Source organism: Caretta caretta, chromosome 11 (genome assembly GCF_965140235.1).
Source record: "Caretta caretta isolate rCarCar2 chromosome 11, rCarCar1.hap1, whole genome shotgun sequence".
NCBI classification, from domain to species: Eukaryota; Metazoa; Chordata; order Testudines; family Cheloniidae; genus Caretta; species Caretta caretta.
Window position 1 is genome coordinate 60,738,549 of NC_134216.1, and position 21,639 is coordinate 60,760,187.

The window sequence follows — 21,639 nt, forward strand, 5'->3', positions numbered from 1 at the left end:
ACACTAACGTTGCAGTCTGCAATCAGTTGGCAAATCTGGTGAAGAATTGGGCTTCTACATACGTTTGTTTTTTCAAAGTTTTCAGTTCAGAACCTTGTAGGAATTCTTGATCCATATGTGCATGACTAGAAGCAAACTTGCAGCGTCATTTCGAAGATTTGAACTGAGAGATACACATCTGGCAAAGACGACACATGACCTTACCATTATGTTCAGTGAAAAAGTACTTATTCTCCCACTCCCATTGGAAGCCTCAGTTTTCATCTGTGTATTTTCTTTTCCATTTTCACTTGCCTTCCATTGTTAGATGATGTAAGAAAAATTTTGATTAAAAATTTCCACACCAGCTAGTTACTGTGTGCTTTATTGAAGGGGACACAGGCACCAGCCAGGGGTTGCTGGAACCCTGGCTCTGCCCCAGGCCCCGCCTCCCATCCCATTCGGGCCCCCATCCCCCAGTGAGCCATGTCCTCGCTCCCTCCCTCCCTCCCCCGAAAGCCACCTCAATGCCGTGAAACAGCTGATCACAGCAGGTGGGAGACGCACTGGGGGAGAGAGAGAGAGAGGGCTGTGATAGGGCTGCTGGTGGGTGCCAAGCACCCATCATTTTTTTCCCCAGAGTCGGCTACTGGCACACTGTGCCACATCGTGGCCTTGCCTGAGGTGATAAAGGGCACGGTGGGCTATCTGCATCTCCAGTTCCTTCTCACCGCCTCATGGTCTGAGCCAGAGCTTCTACTCTCCAATCGTCCTTGAGACACGCTTTACGAAACTCTTCAAAACCTATCCTATGCAGGAGCTGCATATTATCTTCTGAAGAGCCGCATGTGGCTCTGGAGCTGCTAATTGGCCACCACTGATCTACACACATGCTGATAAGCTTACAAGAGATCATGCCCAACTCTAAGAAGGGCTGTGGCAGGTAGGTGCTCAGTCCTTCAAACTTTACGATGGGTAGGGTTTTTCTGTAGTCACAAGCTCATACCAGATTTTGCTCAGAAAAAACACCCGTGAATCTGTTTGTTTCCTTTACGCAGTTTGGTTCTTTGATTTTGGAACTCTGAGAACAGGTAATCGCCAGACAAAAGTTCCCTCCTAAGGACGAAACTTTGAAAGGCTGAGTTCTTGCATAAACGGAGGATGTATGTTTGCATATACCTTCCCGCCCCACCCCCTAAGAATTTTTCTGGGAAACCCACCTAACTTTGTCCCGTAAATTCATTCTTGTCTGGCACATAGTTTCATGTAGCCTTTTGAAGCTCATGACACTTCCCAGGATTTATATTGGTCATGTCTCCCCCTATAGAAATTGCATATAATTCCACAATACATGAATTTTGCAACTTGATACAATGGACTCCAAACCTTCTAAAACTTCATTCAGTAAGGTTTTTCAAGAATGTTGCAGGAAATGGCTGCATCTGTCACAATAGCCACTTTCTGTATTCAGAACAGGATTTGAATAGTATACAGTAAATATTATTTACTGTATACTAAATATACACACATTGAACAATGAAGATAAAACAAGCTATTGAATAGTTGGTCATTTGGTGAGAACCATCTGTTCTGTGCACTCAATGAGGCAGATGACCTGTGGAAAAAATATGTGATGATGTAATTAAAGACAGTATCATAATGCATACATGCCAGGAGGTCTAATTAAGGTTGCCCAGGCAACTTAATTCTAGTATTTCCTAACTTGAGTGCTCAACTATAGGTTATAGTATTGTTGTTTGTGTGATATTGCAATAATTAATTGTGCAGTATTGCTTATATACTAGAATGTTTGCTTGTGGCATGTCTACACTACAAACTTAAGTCGATCTAATGTTAGGCTGACTTACAGCCACCACAGTAATTATTACAGTGGTTCATGTCCATGCTGGCTTCTTTCTGTTGGTGGTACACATCCACTGATTTAAGAGGGGCAGTGTAGGGAGCTGAGAGAGCCTGGGCTGTCAGCTCTGTGTGCAGCTCCCTGATGGGAGCCTCACCCCATTCCCCCCCAGACTCCCTGCTGGTAGCACGGCTGCCCCCTGGGCTTCCGTGGGGAACTGTATGCCCAGAGCTCAGGCAGCAGCCCAGCTCAGGGTGAGGAGTCCAGAGCCTCCACAGGAGCCCGGCTTGGGGAAGGGAGCCCCCTACCCGCCCCAGATGTGAGCCGGGCTCTCTTGTCAATTTCCTGGCTCCACCATGGAGCCATGAAATTGATAAGAATGAGAGCCAACACTTGATATAAGTAACCTGCAGTGTCTATATGGACACTGCATTGCCCGAACTACACTGACATGTTTCTCATGGAGGTAGTTATGTCGCTGTAATAGGGCACTTATATCGGTGACAGCAAGGCTATATTGTGGAAACTGACCTAATTAGGTCAATGTAAGCTGCTTTACATTGACCTAACTCTGTAGTGTAGACCAGGCCTTTTGTCACATACTAGAGCAGGACTAGAAATGTCTGTTAACACATAGGATCAAATTAATCCCTGGTCTGAGCACTAAAGTGGTTGGGACTTGTACCCACTTAAACCTAATGGGCCAAATTCTTTCCGTGTTTTAAATGACACTAAATTAGAATTAATACTTCTGTTATAGTTGGGGTGATAAGTGTTCATATGAAATAGGGAAGAGACCCACTATGTAGATTATAGGAGTGGCTGAGGTGACATCTTCATACTGATTACTTGTAGGAATATCAGAGGTGCCATAGAGGGCTTTCATTCAGTGACTTGTGCTTTCCAGCAGTGTCTGTATCCAGAAAATCATAATTGCATGCCCTCTCTTAGCTTACCTGTTTCTAATTTCTTTTGTTTTTTGGCAAGAATAAGCATACTCTTTTAAAATTAATCCTTCAATCTTCTTGTTACAGACAGAGAGTGCCTGGGCTGAAGAATATTTAGAAAAGAAGAAAGGATCTCACAAGCGTTCAGCATCCTGGGGCAGCACAGACCAACTCAAGGAGGTCAGGAAAGCTATTGTTTGAAATAAAGTTGGGTCAGGCTTGTTGCCTACATACTTTATTACCATGAGCTTTGAAGAAAGTGCAAATGTTTGTGTTTAGTATTGCCATATAAAGATTGGAGGTGGAGAAAATAGAAATATAGAATGGCTAATCTGTTATAAAACAAACCAAAAAAAATCCCTTGGACATCTTCTGTTTTTTAACTGATAGGATCCCCGTGCAAGACACCAATATTTAATGAGGTGGGGTAGGGAAAGCAACAAGAAATCAAGGAAGTATCTGTTAGCTGAGAGAGGAATTCAAATGGTCGTATAATTCCTGTCAAACTTAATTCTTCTTTGAGTGATGATCCAATATTGTATTCCAGTAAGGGTTATGCGCCATGCGCCCCGAGCCGGAGCTTTTGAAAGTAGTACTGTTCGGTGGTCCGCACATGCACGCTGTGCCACATCATGGCCTTGCCTGAGGTGATAAAGGGCATGGTGGGCTATCGGCATCTCCAGTTCCTTCTCACCGCCTCATGGTCTGAGCCAGAGCTTCTACTCTCCAATCGTCCTTGTGACACAGGTTTTGAAGAGTTTCAGAAACTATCCTTAGTACTGTTAGTAGTTTAGGTTTCTTAGTTGTTCTGTATTTACTTTTTTCTTTTCTGTTCATTTCTTCCTTTCATACCAGATTTAAGACTTGGGACACTGCTTTGGTAGTCTTTCCTGCCAAACATTAACCCACCCCGACACCTGGGCCTGGGTACTAGGTTGTACTGAAGTTGCCAGGGTTCAAAACTCTGTGATTCCTGCTCTCACTCATTTTCTATCAGCACGTGCACCAGCATGTACTGCTTGGGGGAAGTCCCACATTGCATCCAGGTACGGTATCTGCCTCCCCTGCTCGTACTCGGGAGAACCAGACACTCCGCATCAGGAAACACCTTATGGTGGCTGGATTCTGGTTGGGGAAACCCCCCTGGTACATTGGCCTGAACGGGCAAAGAGTGCCCTCTCTTCCGTGGAACCCTGCCTTGGGGCCTAGTCATGAACCAAGGAAGCATGCACATAAGCATGGCAGAAAATCTTCCTCCAAATCTAATGTGGACTCTGTATCATCCACAATTCCTGGCCATGAAGTATCCATGCGTTAGAAGTCTCACAAGAATGAGAAATGGCAGCATTGATCACTAGTTCCACAGGTACCGATCACAGACCCAGTGACTCCACCGGCATCCCCTGAACCATCGGTCTCCAGACAGATGCAGTTCCTGATACCAACTCCTCCAGCGGAACGAATACCTTTGACCTCTGGGAGAATTGGAGGTTCCCTGGATCCCCATGAGTTATTCACAATCTATGACCACCAATCCGATCACCAAGTCGAAGGGACCCTTTGCCCGCTATGCTCTTGCCACCTCCTGTTCCAACAGTCCTAATGCCACCGCCATTTGGTGAGGTTTCTGACTCCTCTGATTTGGACCATATGGATCTCTGACAGAGTCCACTGCTCCTGTTCCTGAAGCACGACTACTGGAAGGTTCCGACAACACTGGGGCACTTCCCCACCTTGCTTTGCCTGCAGATCTTGTATCTGGCACTGTGGTCCTAAGCTGCACAACAGCAGGGTCAACTGGGTTGGCCCTACCGGAGCTCCTGGCCACAATATTCACCCTCTGAACAGTCCCGCTCGGTCTGAGAGGACTCCCCCACTTCACCACCACAACCCTCGTCAGGTAAGCACTCTAACATAGCCCTGGATGCTGCACCGATTAGCCCGATTCCAACGGTACTGACAGATCCTGAGAGGCATCCCTCATCTTTCCCAGATTTCCTCTTCAATCCCCTTCTTCCCCACTGGATGACGATTGCCAGTTCCAGGAATTGCTGCGGAGAATAGCTAATGCCCTACACATTACCTTAGAGGAGACTAGACAGTCAATACCAGCTGCTTGATATCTTGCACACTTTGGTACTGGTGAGAGTGGCCTTACCAATCAACGATGTCATTCTCCAACTGTCATGCCTGGTATTGAACATCCAGCCACATGTGCGCCTGCCCCAAAAGGGGCTGAGAAGAGATACTATGTCCCCACCAAAGGGTCAGCGTTCCTGTTCTCTCCTCCACCACCAAACTCATTGATTATTCAGGTGGTCTCAGAACATTCCAAACAAGCTTGACCCCATTCAATAGAGAGGGTTAGAGGCTAGACCTCAGGGGCAAAAAGGTGGTCTCGGTGGAACTCCAGTTTTGTATTTCAAACTACTTAGTCCTGATGACCAAATATGATTTTATGAACTATGGGAGATTGGCACAGTTTGCGATCCTGCAATGGTAGCTTATCTGCAATCAATTCCAGGCAGTCTTGGAGGAGGCAAGTTACTCACCAGATCCATGCTTCAGGCAGCAGTGGACTCCATAGATAAAGTCTCTTGTTTCTTGGCAACAGGAATTGTCATGAGGAGAGAATCCTGGTTACGCTCCTCTAGCTTCCCCAGGGAAGTGCAAAACCACTGTAAATGAAAAGGAGTACTTGTGGCACTTTAGAGACTAACCAATTTATTTGAGCATGTGTTTTCGTGAGCTACAGCTCACTTCATTGGATCCATACCATGGAAACTGCAGCAGACTTTATATACACACAGAGAATATGAAACAATACCTCCTCCCACCCCACTGTCCTGCTGGTAATAGCTTATCTAAAGTGATCATCAAGTTGGGCCATTTCCAGCACAAATCCAGGTTTTCTCACCCTCCACCCCCCCACACAAATTCACTCTCCTGCTGGTGATAGCCCATCCAAAGTGACAACGCTCTACACAATGTGCATGATAATCAAGTTGGGCCATTTCCTGCACAAATCCAGGTTCTCTCACCCCCCCTCCCAAAAACCACACACACAAACTCACTCTCCTGCTGGTAATAGCTCATCCAAACTGACCACTCTCCAAGTTTAAATCCAAGTTAAACCAGAACATCTGGGGGGGGGGGGGGGGGTAGGAAAAAAACAAGGGGAAATAGGCTACCTTGCATAATGACTTAGCCACTCCCAGTCTCTATTTAAGCCTAAATTAGTAGTATCCAATTTGCAAATGAGTTCCAATTCCAATGAGTTTGTGTGTGTATGGGGGGGGGGGTGTGAGAAAACCTGGATTTGTGCTGGAAATGGCCCACCTTGATTATCATGCACATTGTAGGGAGAGTGGTCACTTTGGATGGGCTATCACCAGCAGGAGAGTGAATTTGTGTGGGGGGGTGGAGGGTGAGAAAACCTGGATTTGTGCTGGAAATGGCCCAACTTGATGTTCACTTTAGATAAGCTATTACCAGCAGGACAGTGGGGTGGGAGGAGGTATTGTTTCATATTCTCTGTGTGTATATAAAGTCTGCTGCAGTTTCCACGGTATGCATCCGATGAAGTGAGCTGTAGCTCACGAAAGCTCATGCTCAAATAAATTGGTTAGTCTCTAAGGTGCCACAAGTACTCCTTTTCTTTTGGCGAATACAGACTAACACAGCTGTTACTCTGAACACTGTAAAAGACTTCCCATTCAATGAATCGCACCTCTTCAATCAGGAGACGGATGAGTTCCTAAACTCCCTAAGGTCTCTGGGCATCTACACACCAGCACCTAAGAGGAAATTCTACTGCCCACCCCAATCATATAGTTACAGGGCCGCCGCAGCTATACCACCAAGATACCTATGAGCCTCTTCAAAAGCACCCTAAGGTCCATAGGCTACGTCAACTTATGTCAACTGCCCAGCCATCAGCGCAACACATCCAAACATCATGTAAACATTATTTCTGAGTGTCCTTAGAGAGCCGTTAACGACTCCATACACCAATGCCCATTTACCCTATCCCATTCGGGGAGCCACCTCTGACTCTTCTGCCAGCATGGAAAGCCATAACAGTGGACAAGTGGGTCCTAGATATTATCCAGAGCAGCTATATCATAGAGTTCATGGCATCTCGCCCTTCTCCTCGGTCCACACGCATGAAACACATACTCGACGACCTCCTCCAACTAGAGGTCAACTCCCTATTGCAGAGGGGAACTGTGGAGCTAATCTCAGACTCCTTTCAAGGAAGATGGTTCTCCTCAAGATACTTCCTAGTTCCCAAAAAGACTGGAGGGTGGAGACCGATATTAGGTCTCTGATGCCTCAATTGCTCGATTTTTCCAAACCAAGATTTTGCGTGGTCACACTTGCAACAGCCATTCCCTCCTTAGAAAAAGGATGTGGTTGATGGCTCTTGATATGCATATCATACCTACTTCCATATCAATATACACCCAACTCATGGAAGGTTCCTGAGGTTCAAGGTGGGGCCTTGGCATCTTCAATACAGGGTCCGATCCTACAGACTCACCACTGCCCCACGAGTATTCACAACAGGATTCTCTGTAGTGGCAGCCCATCTTAGACATCAGGGTCCTTGTTTTCCTCTATCTAGACGACTGGCTGATAGCAGCACAGTCTAAAGAAGAGGCCCAGAAGGTGAAATCGCAGCTGCTTCTACTCCTCTCCTTCCTAGGGGTTAATGTCAATGCTGAAAAATCAATTTTAAACCCTACGCAATCCCTAGAGTTCATAGAAGCTCACATAGACACAACCTCCGCCCGAGCTTATCTACCAAGGGAAAGATTCCAGACAATGAGGGAATTAATCACTTTGACTTTGGCCAAAACCTGACTCTCTTGGGACATATGGCAGTCTGAACATAAATCACGCCATTCGCTCGCCTACACCTGCGCTGCCTTCAACTCTGGTTACATAGGTCTACTCCCCCATGCATCAATCCATGCACCCTCTGCTCCACCTGTCACCAGAAGTTCTTTCCTCACTCCAATGTTGGATGAACTCACTATGAATCTGCTCAGGGATGAGCTTCCTCCCATCCTCACCCACCATGACCATCATAAGTGATGCATCCCTCATGGGCTGGGGTGCCCACATGGGCAAACACATGACACAAGATACCTGGACAGCATGAGAGTCCAGGATGCAGATAAATATATTGTAACTCTGGGCAGTATGCAGAGCTTGCCATGCGTTTCTGCCAACCATCCAAAATCAACACGTTCCTGTCATATCAGATACCACCCCCACAGGCTTTTACTTAAACAAACAAGAGGGGACAAGATCCAGAGCCTTGTGTGCGGAAGCTATCCACCTTTGGGAATGGTGAATCACACACCGTATTCTTTAGACAGCAGCCTATCTACCGGGCACCAGAACACAATTGCTAATGCTGTCAGCAGAAACTTTGCAACCTACCACAGATGGGAGTTGCTTGACTCTCTAATCGTGGACATCTTTGGCCAGTGGGAAACCCCAGTGAGGGATCTTTCCTCATCCCACAACAATAACAAATGCACCCAATATTGTTCAAAGGGAGGATTTGGAACTCAATCACAGGGGGACGCCGAAGTCCTCAATCAGTCATACCAGATGAATGATGCCTCTCCCCCCGCTTTATCTCTTCTACAGCAGGTGGTCCACAAGATCAGATGGCAGAAGGCAACAGCCATGCTGATAGCCTCTTTTTCTTTGGGTGCTTGTTCATGTCAATTCCAATCAGGTTTCTCCATGGCATGCTGTGGTTCCCTGCGTTTAAAAGTTGAGGCCTGTGGTAAATGCATGCCCGAAAGTGAATTGCACACTTCATGCTTGTGGTGTCTAGGAGAGTCACCAGAAAGACCAGTGCAGGATCTGTCGCAGGTTTTGCCCTAGAACTTTGAGGACAGGGACCAGCATCTCAAAGTTCTGCTGATGGAGGTCATGCTTCGGCCCCAGTCAGACCCCGGATTGGGACACCCCGCGCCTAGCACCGTCTCCTTGGTGCAGAGCACCCCGGCACCATCTTCCCAGGATCTAGTGCCAAGAAAGGACTCCTTACAAGACTCTTGGCACCATCGTGGCTCCTCCCGCATGTAGTTGTCAGGTAGGCACTGTTCACAATTGCAAGTGCCTCAGAAGAAGAAGCCAGAGAAGGGCCACTCTCCCCTGACCAAAACTAAGAAGCCAGCCATGATGGGACCCCAGTCAGCCTACAGCATTTCAGCCACTTCACCCGCGAGGTTCAGATCGACTCCTGCAGTTAAGTCTGGACCCGCCCTGCTCACCGAGCCCTTGGAGTCAGCAGCTGCAGCTCGTGTCGACCCCGGAGGCATATGAGGTGGCACAGGACTTGTTGCGCCTCACAGTGCCGTTTTCCCCTCTCAGAAAGGATGAACAACTGGCACCAGCCTGCCCCACGCTCCAGTCAAGGGGGAAGTCAACCATGCTGCCACAATGCTTGCCATCTCCACAGCACTTAAGCTCACTTAAGATGAGCTATGACCAGCAGGAGAGTGGGGGGCGGGGAGGGAGTAGTGATAATCAAGGTGGGCCATTTCCAGCAGTTAACACTCTCCTGCTGATAATAGCTCACCTTAAGTGATCACTCTCCTTACAGTGTGCATGATAAACACCCATTTTTTTCATGTTCTGTGTGTATATAAATCTCCTCACTGTATTTTCCACTGAATGCATCCGATGAAGTGAGCTGTAGCTCACGAAAGCTTTATGCTCAAATAAATTGGTTAGTCTCTAAGGTGCCACAAGTACTCCTTTTCTTTTTGCGAATACAGACTAACATGGCTGCTACTCTAAAACCTGTCATACTGGTATGTGAGAACTGGGAATATGTGCAGGTCTTCATAGAAAAATGAAAGCTAATATTTTAGTATTGTGGTGTTTTATCTGTGGAGTAGCTGACTCAACATTATATCAAGTAGATTCTCATACTTAGCCATGTTTCAGCTTTTACTTTTTTGTTAATAGTCCATATAGTAAACTTGATGTAGTAATTTAATTGAATATGTGAAGGGAATCTGAGACTCATATTCTTTCCTGTCAGATTGCAAAATTGCGTCAGCAGTTGCAGAGAAGTAAACACAGCAGCAGGCATCATCGGGATAAAGAAAGACAGTCTCCATTCCATGGTAACCATGCAGCCATTAATCAGTGTCAGGTAAGGCTATGCCACTTCTAAGGGCATTATGGGAGTTAACATAATGTTAACTCCTGTGTGTTCCAAGTAGTGATTTTTAAAGAAAAAATACCACCACGTGTTCTGAAATACTTGATTACTGCTGAATGATGTATATCTGTGAAATGTATAGAACCTTTTTGTCTTGTGAGATCAAACTGATTTTCTTTAGCATGCTGAAGTGGGGTGTGTTTGTTTTTTCTCTAAATTTAAAAAAAAAATGCAAAGGGAGGTTGGTGAAGAATATACAAATTTACAATGTAATTCGTAAGGACTGATACAGATGGATGATATAGTTCAGTTCACTGAATTAGAAATCAATCAGTATGGATAAATTTAATCTAATTCTGTGAAATAATCTTTCAGGTAAAGTGATGTGTCTAGGTTATGAATTTGCATATAGAAAACTGAATAGAACCAGCCTAGGTGGTGTAAGTGGTAGCGTCTTGAGAGTGAAGTTTAGTTTCTTCTTGACTCTTTTTTTAGCACTGGACAGTCCTGGGCTGAGTGCTGTGGAGGGATCCCAGTTGTCCATCAGGTAGACATGAAAGGATTAGGAGTTGACACTGACTTCCTTTGAAAGGAGTCCCCTTCAGTTATCTTTAGGTGGAAAGATGGTAGCTTATGAGTGACTCAGGGAAGAATAGTGAATTTCCAGACACAAACTGCAGAGGAAGGATGATAAGAATATATTTACAAAGCATATAATTTTTCCTCTAGTACTGTAGAGGGTATGAAAATATCAATTCAAAAGTTCTTTACTACTTCTGTGTCACTAAATTCATCCTTGTGTTTAGGATGAAAGGAGTAGCATAGATGTCTTCCCGATAGGTGCATGTTCTTGTTTCTTATCACACTGATGAATTCCTAGCATGATTTCTCAAAAAAAGTTCTTGAAATTTTCCTGTTAGTTTCAGAGATGCATGACCAGCTCAAGAAGCTGTTGGAGTTGCAGATCATGATCTCTGCGCATCTTAGATTTTCAAATCGGTTCCATTTTGTGTCTAGCAATGGGAATATGACAAAGAAGTTCTCCTTCATGGTCATGTTAATTGTTCCTAACAGAGAGTTTCCTCTGGCGGGTTTCCCCCAGGATGCCATCTGGAACCAGGGTACCATTGAGCCCCCATGACCCACCAGCCTGGGCTTCCCCTCACACTGTGCTGCTGTAATAAGTTGCCAAGCTCTCCAAACTTGCTCTTTCACCAGCATACGCACAGGTAGGGACACACTCAGCTGCAGTACTTACAGGCTGCTGTGATCAGCTCTGCATGGGGAGGCTACAGCTAAGGAACTGTCCAGGTGTTCAAGAGCATTTCCCCCTCTGGAGTGTAAACCCAAAATTATATGGTCTTGTGCTGCACAGAGATCTGTACAGTGTAAGCGCATGGAATTCACCCTCTCCCTCAATGTGGAGAGAGAATATACAACAGCTTTTTGCCCCAAGTTATAACTCCCACGAACTGGTTTGTGATGAAGCAAAAGCAAATTTATTAACTACCAAAGTTAGATTTTAAGTGATTATAAGGGGTAGCAAACAGATCAAAGCAGGTTACCTAGCAAATAAATAAAAACGCAATCTGAGCTTAATATACTAAATAGATTGAATATAAGTAGGAAATTCTCACCCTAAATGAGGATTTAAGATGGCGGCAGAGATTTTTAAGGGGCCAGCTGCCTTTGCTTCAGCTTAAAACTCCAGGTGTTCCTTTCACACCCTAGAAATCCCTCTAGCCTGAGTTCCCCCCAGTTCAGTCTTTGTTCCTCAGGTGTTTTCAAGAGTCTCCTTTGGGCACAGAGTCAGTGAAGAACCACGATGAGGTCACTCCCCTGCCTTAAATAGCTTTTGATATGGTGGGAACCCTTTGTTTCCAAGCTTGGTTCTGATGCCTTTCAGTGGAAAAACACGGTATTCCATCATGGAGTGCAGTACCAGGTGATCTGGTCACACACCCCGGTAGTGTCATAGCAGCCATGACTTGGAGGCTGTTTGTAGCCTCCACAGGAAGGCTCCCCAGTGGAAGATTAGCTTCTTCTAAGACCTGTTGTTCTCCCTAATGGTCCATTGACTTGAATTGGCCCTTCCCAGCCAGCCATCTAGACTGACAGTCTTTTGTCTAGTGGGCGTTCCCCGGGTGTAAACACATATGTAATAGATACATAGACAATATTCCTAACTTAAGATACCAAAATGATACATGCATATAAGTAGGATAATCATATTCAGTAAATCATAACCTTTTCAGTGATATCTTATATGATCTGTCTTGCATAAAATACATCATAATTATGCCATTCTCGTATCCTGTTACTATGAAGATTATGAGGTATGGTGTCACATTTCCTTTCTAATCTAACGAATTGTAAACAGGACCAGTTATGCCAGTCATCCGGGATAGGCCTCTGGCTCCTTCCCTTGCAGATTTTTGCTGATCTTATTCTTTTCAGACTTTGTGCCCTTTTTTTAAGAGAAGCACAATCCTAGTTCAAAACTATTAACTCGCTTGTATGTTTTTACCCTTAATGGGTAGAGCTTGGAGATTTTTTTTCTTGCTTTTCATTGCACTAAGCTTTCTTCCATCCCCCTCCACTTCTTCGCCCTGCCATTTGGAGTAGCACCTATCCTCTGAGTTCTCTCCAAGGTTGACAGTAGAACTGAATTTGAACCGTTTCAGGAATTGAAGGGTGAGCATTATCTAGATGACTGCTGATTTGTACCCTTTCTCTAAAACTGGTTGTCAAAATAGTTTCCCAATCTCAATGGACACTTCAGAGTTTTGGTGTCCTGATTAAACTAGGACAAAAGCTCTTTGCAATAATCACAATAAATGACCCATGTGGAAATGAGCCTTAGTTTTTGGGGTGGGGGGTGGCAGTGGAAGCTGTGAATTTAACTAGTTTCATATCACTGCAAGATTCAAGAAGCCTTATAGCTACTAAGATTTGTCTCTTGCAAAGAAATGTTCCCAGCAATTGGTGTCTGGAAGAAAAAAAAAAGTGCCTGTTCAAAAGTCTACTCCAGTAATAGTAAATCAGTGTCCAAATATGTTAAGGGTTCTGAGCAGAGCACTCTGTTTTTAAATATTTGTAAAGAAATCAATTGAGTGTCTTAATAGTTTCTCTAAACATTACATTTTATAAAGCTCTCTTTGTAGGAGGGTGTTAAAGGTGACTGTTAAATGCCCAATAATTTTTTTGTAGTACTTGGAGGATCCCATGCATTTGGGGTGTTAAATTATCTGATCTTGATTTATTTTTAATCTAAGAGACTTAGTATGTTAGTCTAGATTCCTACCCATTGTTCTGCTAAGGGTGCTGACTGATTAATATTTTTAATCTGAAAAAATCAGCAGAGGATTGTGAGCTAATGATTTGCATTTGCACAGAAAACAACAGTTCTTCTTCGAGTGCTTGTTCACTTTGATTCCAATCAGGTATACGCATGCTGAGTGGACAGTCATCAGAAAGTTTCCCCTTACCAGCTCCAATCAGGTAGTCTGTTGAGCCCCCTGGAGTGGCACCTTCATGTGGCTCAATATATGACCCTGCCGACCCAACCCCCCCCCCCCTTCAGTTCCTTCTTACCATCCATGATGACCGTTGGAACAATGCTCACTTGCTCAGCAAGTGCTCCTTTAGTGTTCTTCTGTTAAGTCATTTGAGTTCATAGTTAGTTTGGTAAATAGATAGTAGGTTGGGAACGGGGTCTTTCCCCAATCCCTAGCCCCACCCCCCCTTGGGCTCTGGGGCATGCCGCGAGCCCAAGGCTTTAAGCCCTGCAGTACTAGCAATAAGCCTATACCCCTCAGTGACTCCCATGACTCTTAAATGAGGGGAAGTGCACCAAATGGGGAAGTGCAAAATCTGCAGGGCTTTTCGGTCAAGGACCAAGAAGGAGCGTGATTTCTGCCTTCAGTAACTTTTAATGGAATCTGCTCTTCCCCATGGCCCCATCAACATTGGTACACCACGCTGCTGGAGCTGTCAGTGGACACCCCAATCATGCTACCACTCTATCCCAATCTAATCACTAAAGACCATGGTCACTTTCAACACCTTCTTGTATCTGTTGTTCTTCAAGATGTGGTGTTCACGTCCATTCCAATTCCCAGCCTCCTTCCCCTGTGTCAGAGTAGCCGGCAAGAAGGAACTGAAGGAGGGTAGGGTCGCCAGGGTCATATATTGAGCTCCATGAAGGTGCCACTCCAAGGGGCTCCACAGCCAACCCAATGGGAGCTGCTAAGGAAAAACTTTCCTATGACGGTGCGCGCAGCGCGTGCACGCCTGACTGGAATGGACGTGAACAACACATCTCTAAGAACAGTTACGAGAAGGTAAGTAACCGTTTTTTCTAGTTGTACCATCTCCATGTGCTGGAATGGAGGACCTGTACCAGTGTATCCGAATATATGTGCCAGGAACTCTAAAACAAAACTATTGGAAAAAATGTTTCCACCTTTTTGCTTCATGATTGCAGCTGCTCTTGCTTGTAGTTGCTTTCCCAGCAGAAACAGAGGTGGGAAACTGACCAAGATTTCGTATGTTTCACATTGCTTCCATTTACCTTGGTCCTGGATTAAGTGCTATGAACAATAATAGCAGCTCACGCTTGCTTTTGCTTGAGAGAATTTTAAAAAAGACAGAAGGGGGGATAGGTAAAGAAACCTGGTATTTGTGAAATCCATTACCCAAAATGAATTCCTGTAGAAAATTTCTCTTTATCCTGAAGAGAGAGTTATTCAGATTGAGAAATTCCCATCTAGCAACCTTCTGAAACTTTTGAATGTTGGAAATACATATTTTGCTTTTGTTTGTGACTTTGTCATATCACTTCTACAAGATTAGCGTTCTAAGTTCCTAGAACTTTGGGCCAATACTAAGACACATCCAAGAATTATCCTTCCATCAAATAGTTCCAAGTAAACTGTGTGGCCAGTTATAACACTGTGAACAGTAAAAAAAAAAAAAAAAAAAAAAAAAAAAAAAAAAATTCAGACCATTTGTAGTTTATTTTGTGGGGTTTTTTTAATTGTTTTGAAGTTCAGCAGATTTATTGGAAACATCAAAGGCTAGTCTTTACTCAGGCTTTGGAGTTAAACTAAAATCATTTTCATTACTCTGCTGTGGAGACTTTAACATATAATGAATAGTGCAACTGGGGTACAGATCATAGGAATGTCACCTCCTTAGAATGAGTAAAGTGGCCTTAATTTCATTTGGTGGGTGAAGGAGAGAGAGTGTAAAAAGTACTCACAATATATAGTTGTTTTTAGACTAAGTTTTTTCACAGGAGTTTTTATTTTTCTCTTTGGAAACTTTGAGCTTGAATATAATTTAAAGAACTTCTTTTTGTACTTTGTATCCCACTAATAGTGCATGCACAATTTTTAAAAATAAGTATTCGGTTGTTGGCTTAGAAATTCCTTTCTGTAAATATTACAGGCTTTTAGTGGGTGACTGTTTGATCTGTAAGTTCTTGGTTTCCTTTGGGAATTATTAGGACTGAATCAGAAACATCTCTCTGCTGTTGGGTTTCTCTAACAGCTTCTGACTAGTATTCATGGATACTCTCTCTTAGAAGTACAAAAAGTATACTCTTGCTGCTTGTTTTCAGCATCTGAATTTCTTTTGCTGTTTACCTTGTTTACACTCTGAGAATCCAAACATTTTAAGAAAAATCATGAAACTAGTCATTACAGGAAATGTGAATCTGGCAGAATAGTGGTGTTCATTTTTATTTTGAAATAGAATTAAATATAGAAGATATTATACACCATAATGAAAAGTGAAAACATTTTTTCTAGAGGCTTAACCTTATAAGCAACCATAAAAATAAAAGGAAGACAATTCATCCAACTTTATTTTGGAGTCCTGTTGGCTGAAATTTCTCTCCCAGTTTCCTCCTTACCCTTCTAATCAAAACCTTGAGTAACTTTAAGAATATCTATATGGAAGATATTTGTTAATATTTATTTCTGTAAATTCACTTTTTAGCTTGTTTTCACAGGTATATGATGTAATCCATATATTCATTCATGAAAGAAGGGAAGTGCCGTTTAAATAAAACTTTCTTTAAACGTTTTTGTCTAGCAGTTATAAAAGAAATTAGACGTACACCATTTGGGTTGACTTTCAGTGCAAATCATGTTGAAAGAAACTACAGAACAGTAGTGACTTTATTTTGTAATTGTTAATCTACTATATTCATCACAGCCATATGAACGTAGGTATAGTAGAGTTATGTTAACCTATTGCCCCTGCAAAAAGTAGTGAATACTGCCCTCAACAAATGACCCCAAAATACAATTAATGTTGCCCCAATAAATGCAGACCTCCCCCCAAAGTAATAAAGGTAGTAGTGTCGTGTCTCCCCCCCCCCCAGTAACTTAATGTAAGCTGCACCTTATCTTTGCAGGTGTCAGTTGCTGCTGCTTCTGTACCCCTCCCACCTTTCCCACAAAGAACCACAGAGAGGTTTCTAAGGCAGGGATCATGCAGTTCTGGAGCAGCTAGATGTTTTTGTGGCAGTAAGGGAAGGGAAGGAGATGAGTGGAACCACTACATATTTTTTTTCCAAGGTGAGAAAGGAAAGAGTAGACCTAGCGCTCTGAACTACTGCTAGTTTCAACTCTTCCTTTGTGTGAAAAGAGCAACAGCAGTTCCCACGCTCTTAAATCCCCACACTATCCCCCATTCCTTTGATGGTTAATTTCAGTGGGTATTTTCTTCTATTTTAGTTCTTCTGATCATGGCATAAGTGAGTCTAAAACTTTAATATTAGCTTGAATTTCAAAATAGTTTTTATTATTTGACTTTTAGAATTACATTTAATGAAACTGACTTCTTTTTTTGCATTTGCTGTGTTGAAGGCTGTTGCAATTTTATCACTCTTGGTGAATGAGTCTGGTCCAAGAATCTGGTTATAGTAATACTTTCCCTTCAGCTACTCTGTGAACTCCTTAATTGCTTTGCAGCATAATGGGCAAAGCTACAGTCTTCAAGTAGCAGATTTCATTTCCTTACCAAGAAAAAGTTTGCTTTTGCTGTCATTTTAGGAAATATAATGAGACTTGCATTTAAGAGCAGTGCTTTGTCTAAACATACTTAACCTAAATATTAAATTATAAAAACTCAAAAATTATCATATGGGTTGTACTCCCTCGAGAACGGTAAGATCTTTAGGGGAAGGACTCCTTTTTCGTATATTCTACCCATGAAGAAGTGCTGGTACATCTATAGGACACTCAACATTCCCAGACAAAAACAATATTAAGACAGAGGGAAGGTTGAGATCACATAGTAATTCATTTAAGATAAAATGCATTACAGGGGTGTAACAAAGCGGCCTTTGGTGGGACGCTACTGAGAGTATCAATCAGGACAAATGGCTTAGAGCAGAGCAGATGCAGCCCAAGCCTGGGGGTCCTTTACTACTAAGGCACACCAAACCAGTCAAACAGAGAGGACTTTGATTTTACCCCACTGGCTAACCAGAAGTCATAGAAGCAATTCCTTTAGACACTCCAGTTTCCCAGTATCACCACTAGCACTGCTCCTTATGGGGATGAATGGTTATGAAAACCAATACCCCAGTAAAAGAAAAAAGGTTCTCCCAATCCCAAAGGACCAAGCCCCAGACCCAGGTCAATATACCAGTCAGATCTTACCCACAAATCACGCTGTTGCCAATCCTTTAGAATCTAAAGGTTTATTCATAAAAAGAAAAAAATACAGATAACAGTTAAAATTGGTTAAATGGAATCAAATACATACAACAATTGCAAAGTTCTTAGTTCAGGCTTGTTTCAGGCTTGATTGGTTTAAATCAGCAGTAATCCCATCAAGTCTCTGGAGTACAAACATCCCGGCTTGGATAGGTTGTTCAGTTCTTTGTTTAGAGCTTCAGTTTCAAGCACAGTTCCTCCAGAGATCAGAAGCAGGATTGACGACCAAATGGAGGAGTTTCCACAGCCTTTTATATCCTCTGCCATGTGGAAGGAAACAATGTGGAAAATCACAGCAGCAAGATGGGGTTTGGAGTCACATGGGCAAGTCACATGTCCATGCATGACTCAGTTTGCAGGCGGTAGCTATTGCTCACATGCTACCTTGAATGTTCCCAGGAAGGCTCTTCAGTTGTAGATTGGAGTCTCCCAAGGTCCATTGTTAAGTGTTTCTTGATAGGACTATTCTGAGTAAGTGCCCAATGTCAAGAAGCTGACCAAATGCTTCACTACTTGGAATCAAACACTTCAAATACAAAAATGATACACATGTACAGACAGCATAATCATAGCCAGCAAATTACAACCTTTTCATAGACACCTTACTTGACCTCCTTTGTACAAGATTTGGTGCAGCTATAGGACCTTGATTGCAACAATGATTTATACAGTCACAGTTCATGTCAATAATGCCACAAGAGGTATTGTAATTATCCTAAAACCAAATGATATATATCTAGAAGATTTAAGGTTATGCTTAAAGAAAATCTGAACATGTTAAGGTCTGGCAATGCATCCAAACAACCTTAACCTCTGCCCTGTAGTGACACCATGCAATAATCGTAGGGTTGACAGAGACATTTTAGAGTTAGTGGTGCCAGATTAGAAAGAACTGACTTTTGAAGACATTCCATTTTCTCCTCCAACCCAAAGTTATCATGTATTATTCTGAAGTATTCAGAAAACTACATGCTCCAGTACATACTGATGTCATTGGAAATGTGAATGAGGGAATCTGCTGCACAATCTGCAAGGCATTTGTTTCCAGTCCCAGTGGACTGTGAAGTGTAAAATAATAATCATAGTACAATTTCTTATCAGTTCAGCTCCATGGCCCTTAACATGCCATAGTTTAAGAAATCTTCACTGGTTATATTGGTGGTAATGTTCTCTTCTGTGTATCGTTCCAGTGTATAACAGCTGACCATTCCAAAAGCCTACGTAGCAATATTTGCTTGGCAGGGCAAGTATATTTCACTGAAGCAGTTTAACACAATGGCAAGGTAGGATGATATACATAACCAGATAGATTTGTTTCTGGATTATTTAAGGACAACAGTTTCTCTGAGGCAGGGCTATGCTTTCGGAAAGCAAGAGTAATAGTGTAGTTAATATACTAGGAAATAGAAAAGGAGTACTTGTGGCACCTTAGAGACTAACCAATTTATTTGAGCATGAGCTTTCGTGAGCTAGAGCTCACTTCATCGGATGCATACCGTGGAAACTGCAGCAGACATTATATACACACAGAGATCATGAAACAATATCTCCTCCCACCCCACTGTCCTGCTGGTAATAGCTTATCTAAAGTGATCATCAAGTTGGGCCATTTCCAGCACAAATCCAGGTTTTCTCACCCTCCACCCCCCCACACACAAACTCACTCTCCTGCTGGTAATAGCCCATCCAAAGTGACAACTCTCTTCACAATGTGCATGATAATCAAGGTGGGCCATTTCCTGCACAAATCCAGGTTCTCTCACCCCCTCACCCCCCCTCCAAAAACCACACAAACAAACTCACTATCCTGCTGGTAATAGCTCATCCAAAGTGACCACTCTCCCTACAATGTGCATGATAATCAAGGTGGGCCATTTCCTGCACAAATCCAGGTTTTCTCACCCCCCCACCCCCATACATACACAAACTCACTCTCCTGCTGGTAATAGCTCATCCAAAGTGACCACTCTCCCTACAATGTGCATGGTAATCAAGGTGGGCCACGTCCAGCACAAATCCAGGCTTTCTCACACCCCCCCCCCCATTTTCCCGGGGACACACACACACACACACACACAAACTCACTCTCCTGCTGGCAATAGCTCATCCAAACTGACCACTCTCCAAGTTTAAATCCAAGTTTAACCAGAACGTCTGGGGGGGAGGGTAGGAAAAAACAAGGGGAAATAGGCTACCTTGCATAATGACTTAGCCACTCCCAGTCTCTATTTAAGCCTAAATTAATAGTATCCAATTTGCAAATGAATTCCAATTCAGCAGTTTCTCGCTGGAGTCTGGATTTGAAGTTTTTTTGTTTTAAGATAGCAACCTTCATGTCTGTGATTGCGTGACCAGAGAGATTGAAGTGTTCTCCGACTGGTTTATGAATGTTATAATTCTTGACATCTGATTTGTGTCCATTTATTCTTTTACGTAGAGACTGTCCAGTTTGACCAATGTAAATGGCAGAGGGGCATTGCTGGCACATGATGGCATATATCACATCGGTGGATGTGCAGGTGAACGAGCCTCTGATAGTGTGGCTGATATTAGGCCCTGTGATGGTGTCCCCTGAATAGATATGTGGGCACAGTTCACAACGGGCTTTGTTGCAAGGATAAGTTCCTGGGTTAGTGGTTCTGTTGTGTGGTATGTGGTTGTTGGTGAGTATTTGCTTCAGGTTGCGGGGCTGTCTGTAGGCAAGGACTGGCCTGTCTCCCAAGATTTGTGAGAGTGTTGGGTCATCCTTTGGGATAGGTTGTAGATCCTTAATAATGTGTTGGAGGAGTTTTAGTTGGGGGCTGAAGGTGACAGCTAGTGGCGTTCTGTTATTTTCTTTGTTAGGCCTGTCCTGTAGTAGGTGACTTCTGGGAACTCTTCTGGCTCTATCAATCTGTTTCTTCACTTCAGCAGGTGGGTATTGTAGTTGTAAGAAAGCTTGACAGAGATCTTGTAGGTGTTTGTCTCTGTCTGAGGGGTTGGAGCAAATGCGGTTGTATCGCAGAGCTTGGCTGTAGACGATGGATCGTGTGGTGTAGTCAGGGTGAAAGCTGGAGGCATGTAGGTAGGAATAGCGGTCAGTAGGTTTCCGGTATAGGGTGGTGTTTATGTGACCATTGTTTATTAGCGCTGTAGTGTCCAGGAAGTGGATCATCTCAGGCATTGGCACCTTGACAGCAGGATTGTCTGGCTATGTAGACTCCCTCCTCAGGCCCTACGCTACCAGCACTCCCAGCTACCTTCGAGACACCACTGACTTCCTGAGGAAACTTCAATCCATCGGTGATCTTCCTGATAACACCATCCTGGCCACTATGGATGTAGAAGCCCTCTACACCAACATTCCACACAAAGATGGACTACAAGCCGTCAAGAACACTATCCCCGATAATGTCACGGCTAACCTGGTGGCTGAACTTTGTGACTTTGTCCTTACCCATAACTATTTTACATTTGGGGACAATGTATACCTTCAGAACAGCGGCACTGCTATGGGTACCCGCATGGCCCCACAGTATGCCAACATTTTTATGGCTGATTTAGAACAACGCTTCCTCAGCTCTCGTCCCCTAAAGCCCCTACTCTACTTGCGCTATATTGATGACATCATCATCATCTGGACCCATGGAAAAGAAGCCCTTGAGGAATTCCACCATGATTTCAACAACTTCCATCCCACCATCAACCTCAGCCTGGTCCAGTCCACACAAGAGATCCACTTCCTGGACACTACAGTGCTAATAAACAATGGTCACATAAACACCACCCTATACCGGAAACCTACTGACCACTATTCCTACCTACATGGATACTATTAATTTAGGCTTAAATAGAGACTGGGAGTGGCTAAGTCATTATGCAAGGTAGCCTATTTCCCCTTGTTTTTTCCTCCCCTCCCCCCCCCCCCCCGATGTTCTGGTT

General features: G+C 43.6%; 1 protein-coding gene across 1 annotated transcript in view; it reads left to right on the forward strand.

The window, feature by feature from the left end:
• The window catches only part of FAM117B (family with sequence similarity 117 member B), a 91,006-nt gene that overhangs the window by 40,021 nt on the left and 29,346 nt on the right, over positions 1 to 21,639 (forward strand). The window contains exons 3-4 of the mRNA XM_048870357.2: positions 2,875 to 2,967; positions 9,863 to 9,976. Coding sequence (XP_048726314.2) covers positions 2,875 to 2,967; positions 9,863 to 9,976 — 207 coding nt within the window. The remainder of the gene's footprint in view (positions 1 to 2,874; positions 2,968 to 9,862; positions 9,977 to 21,639) is intronic.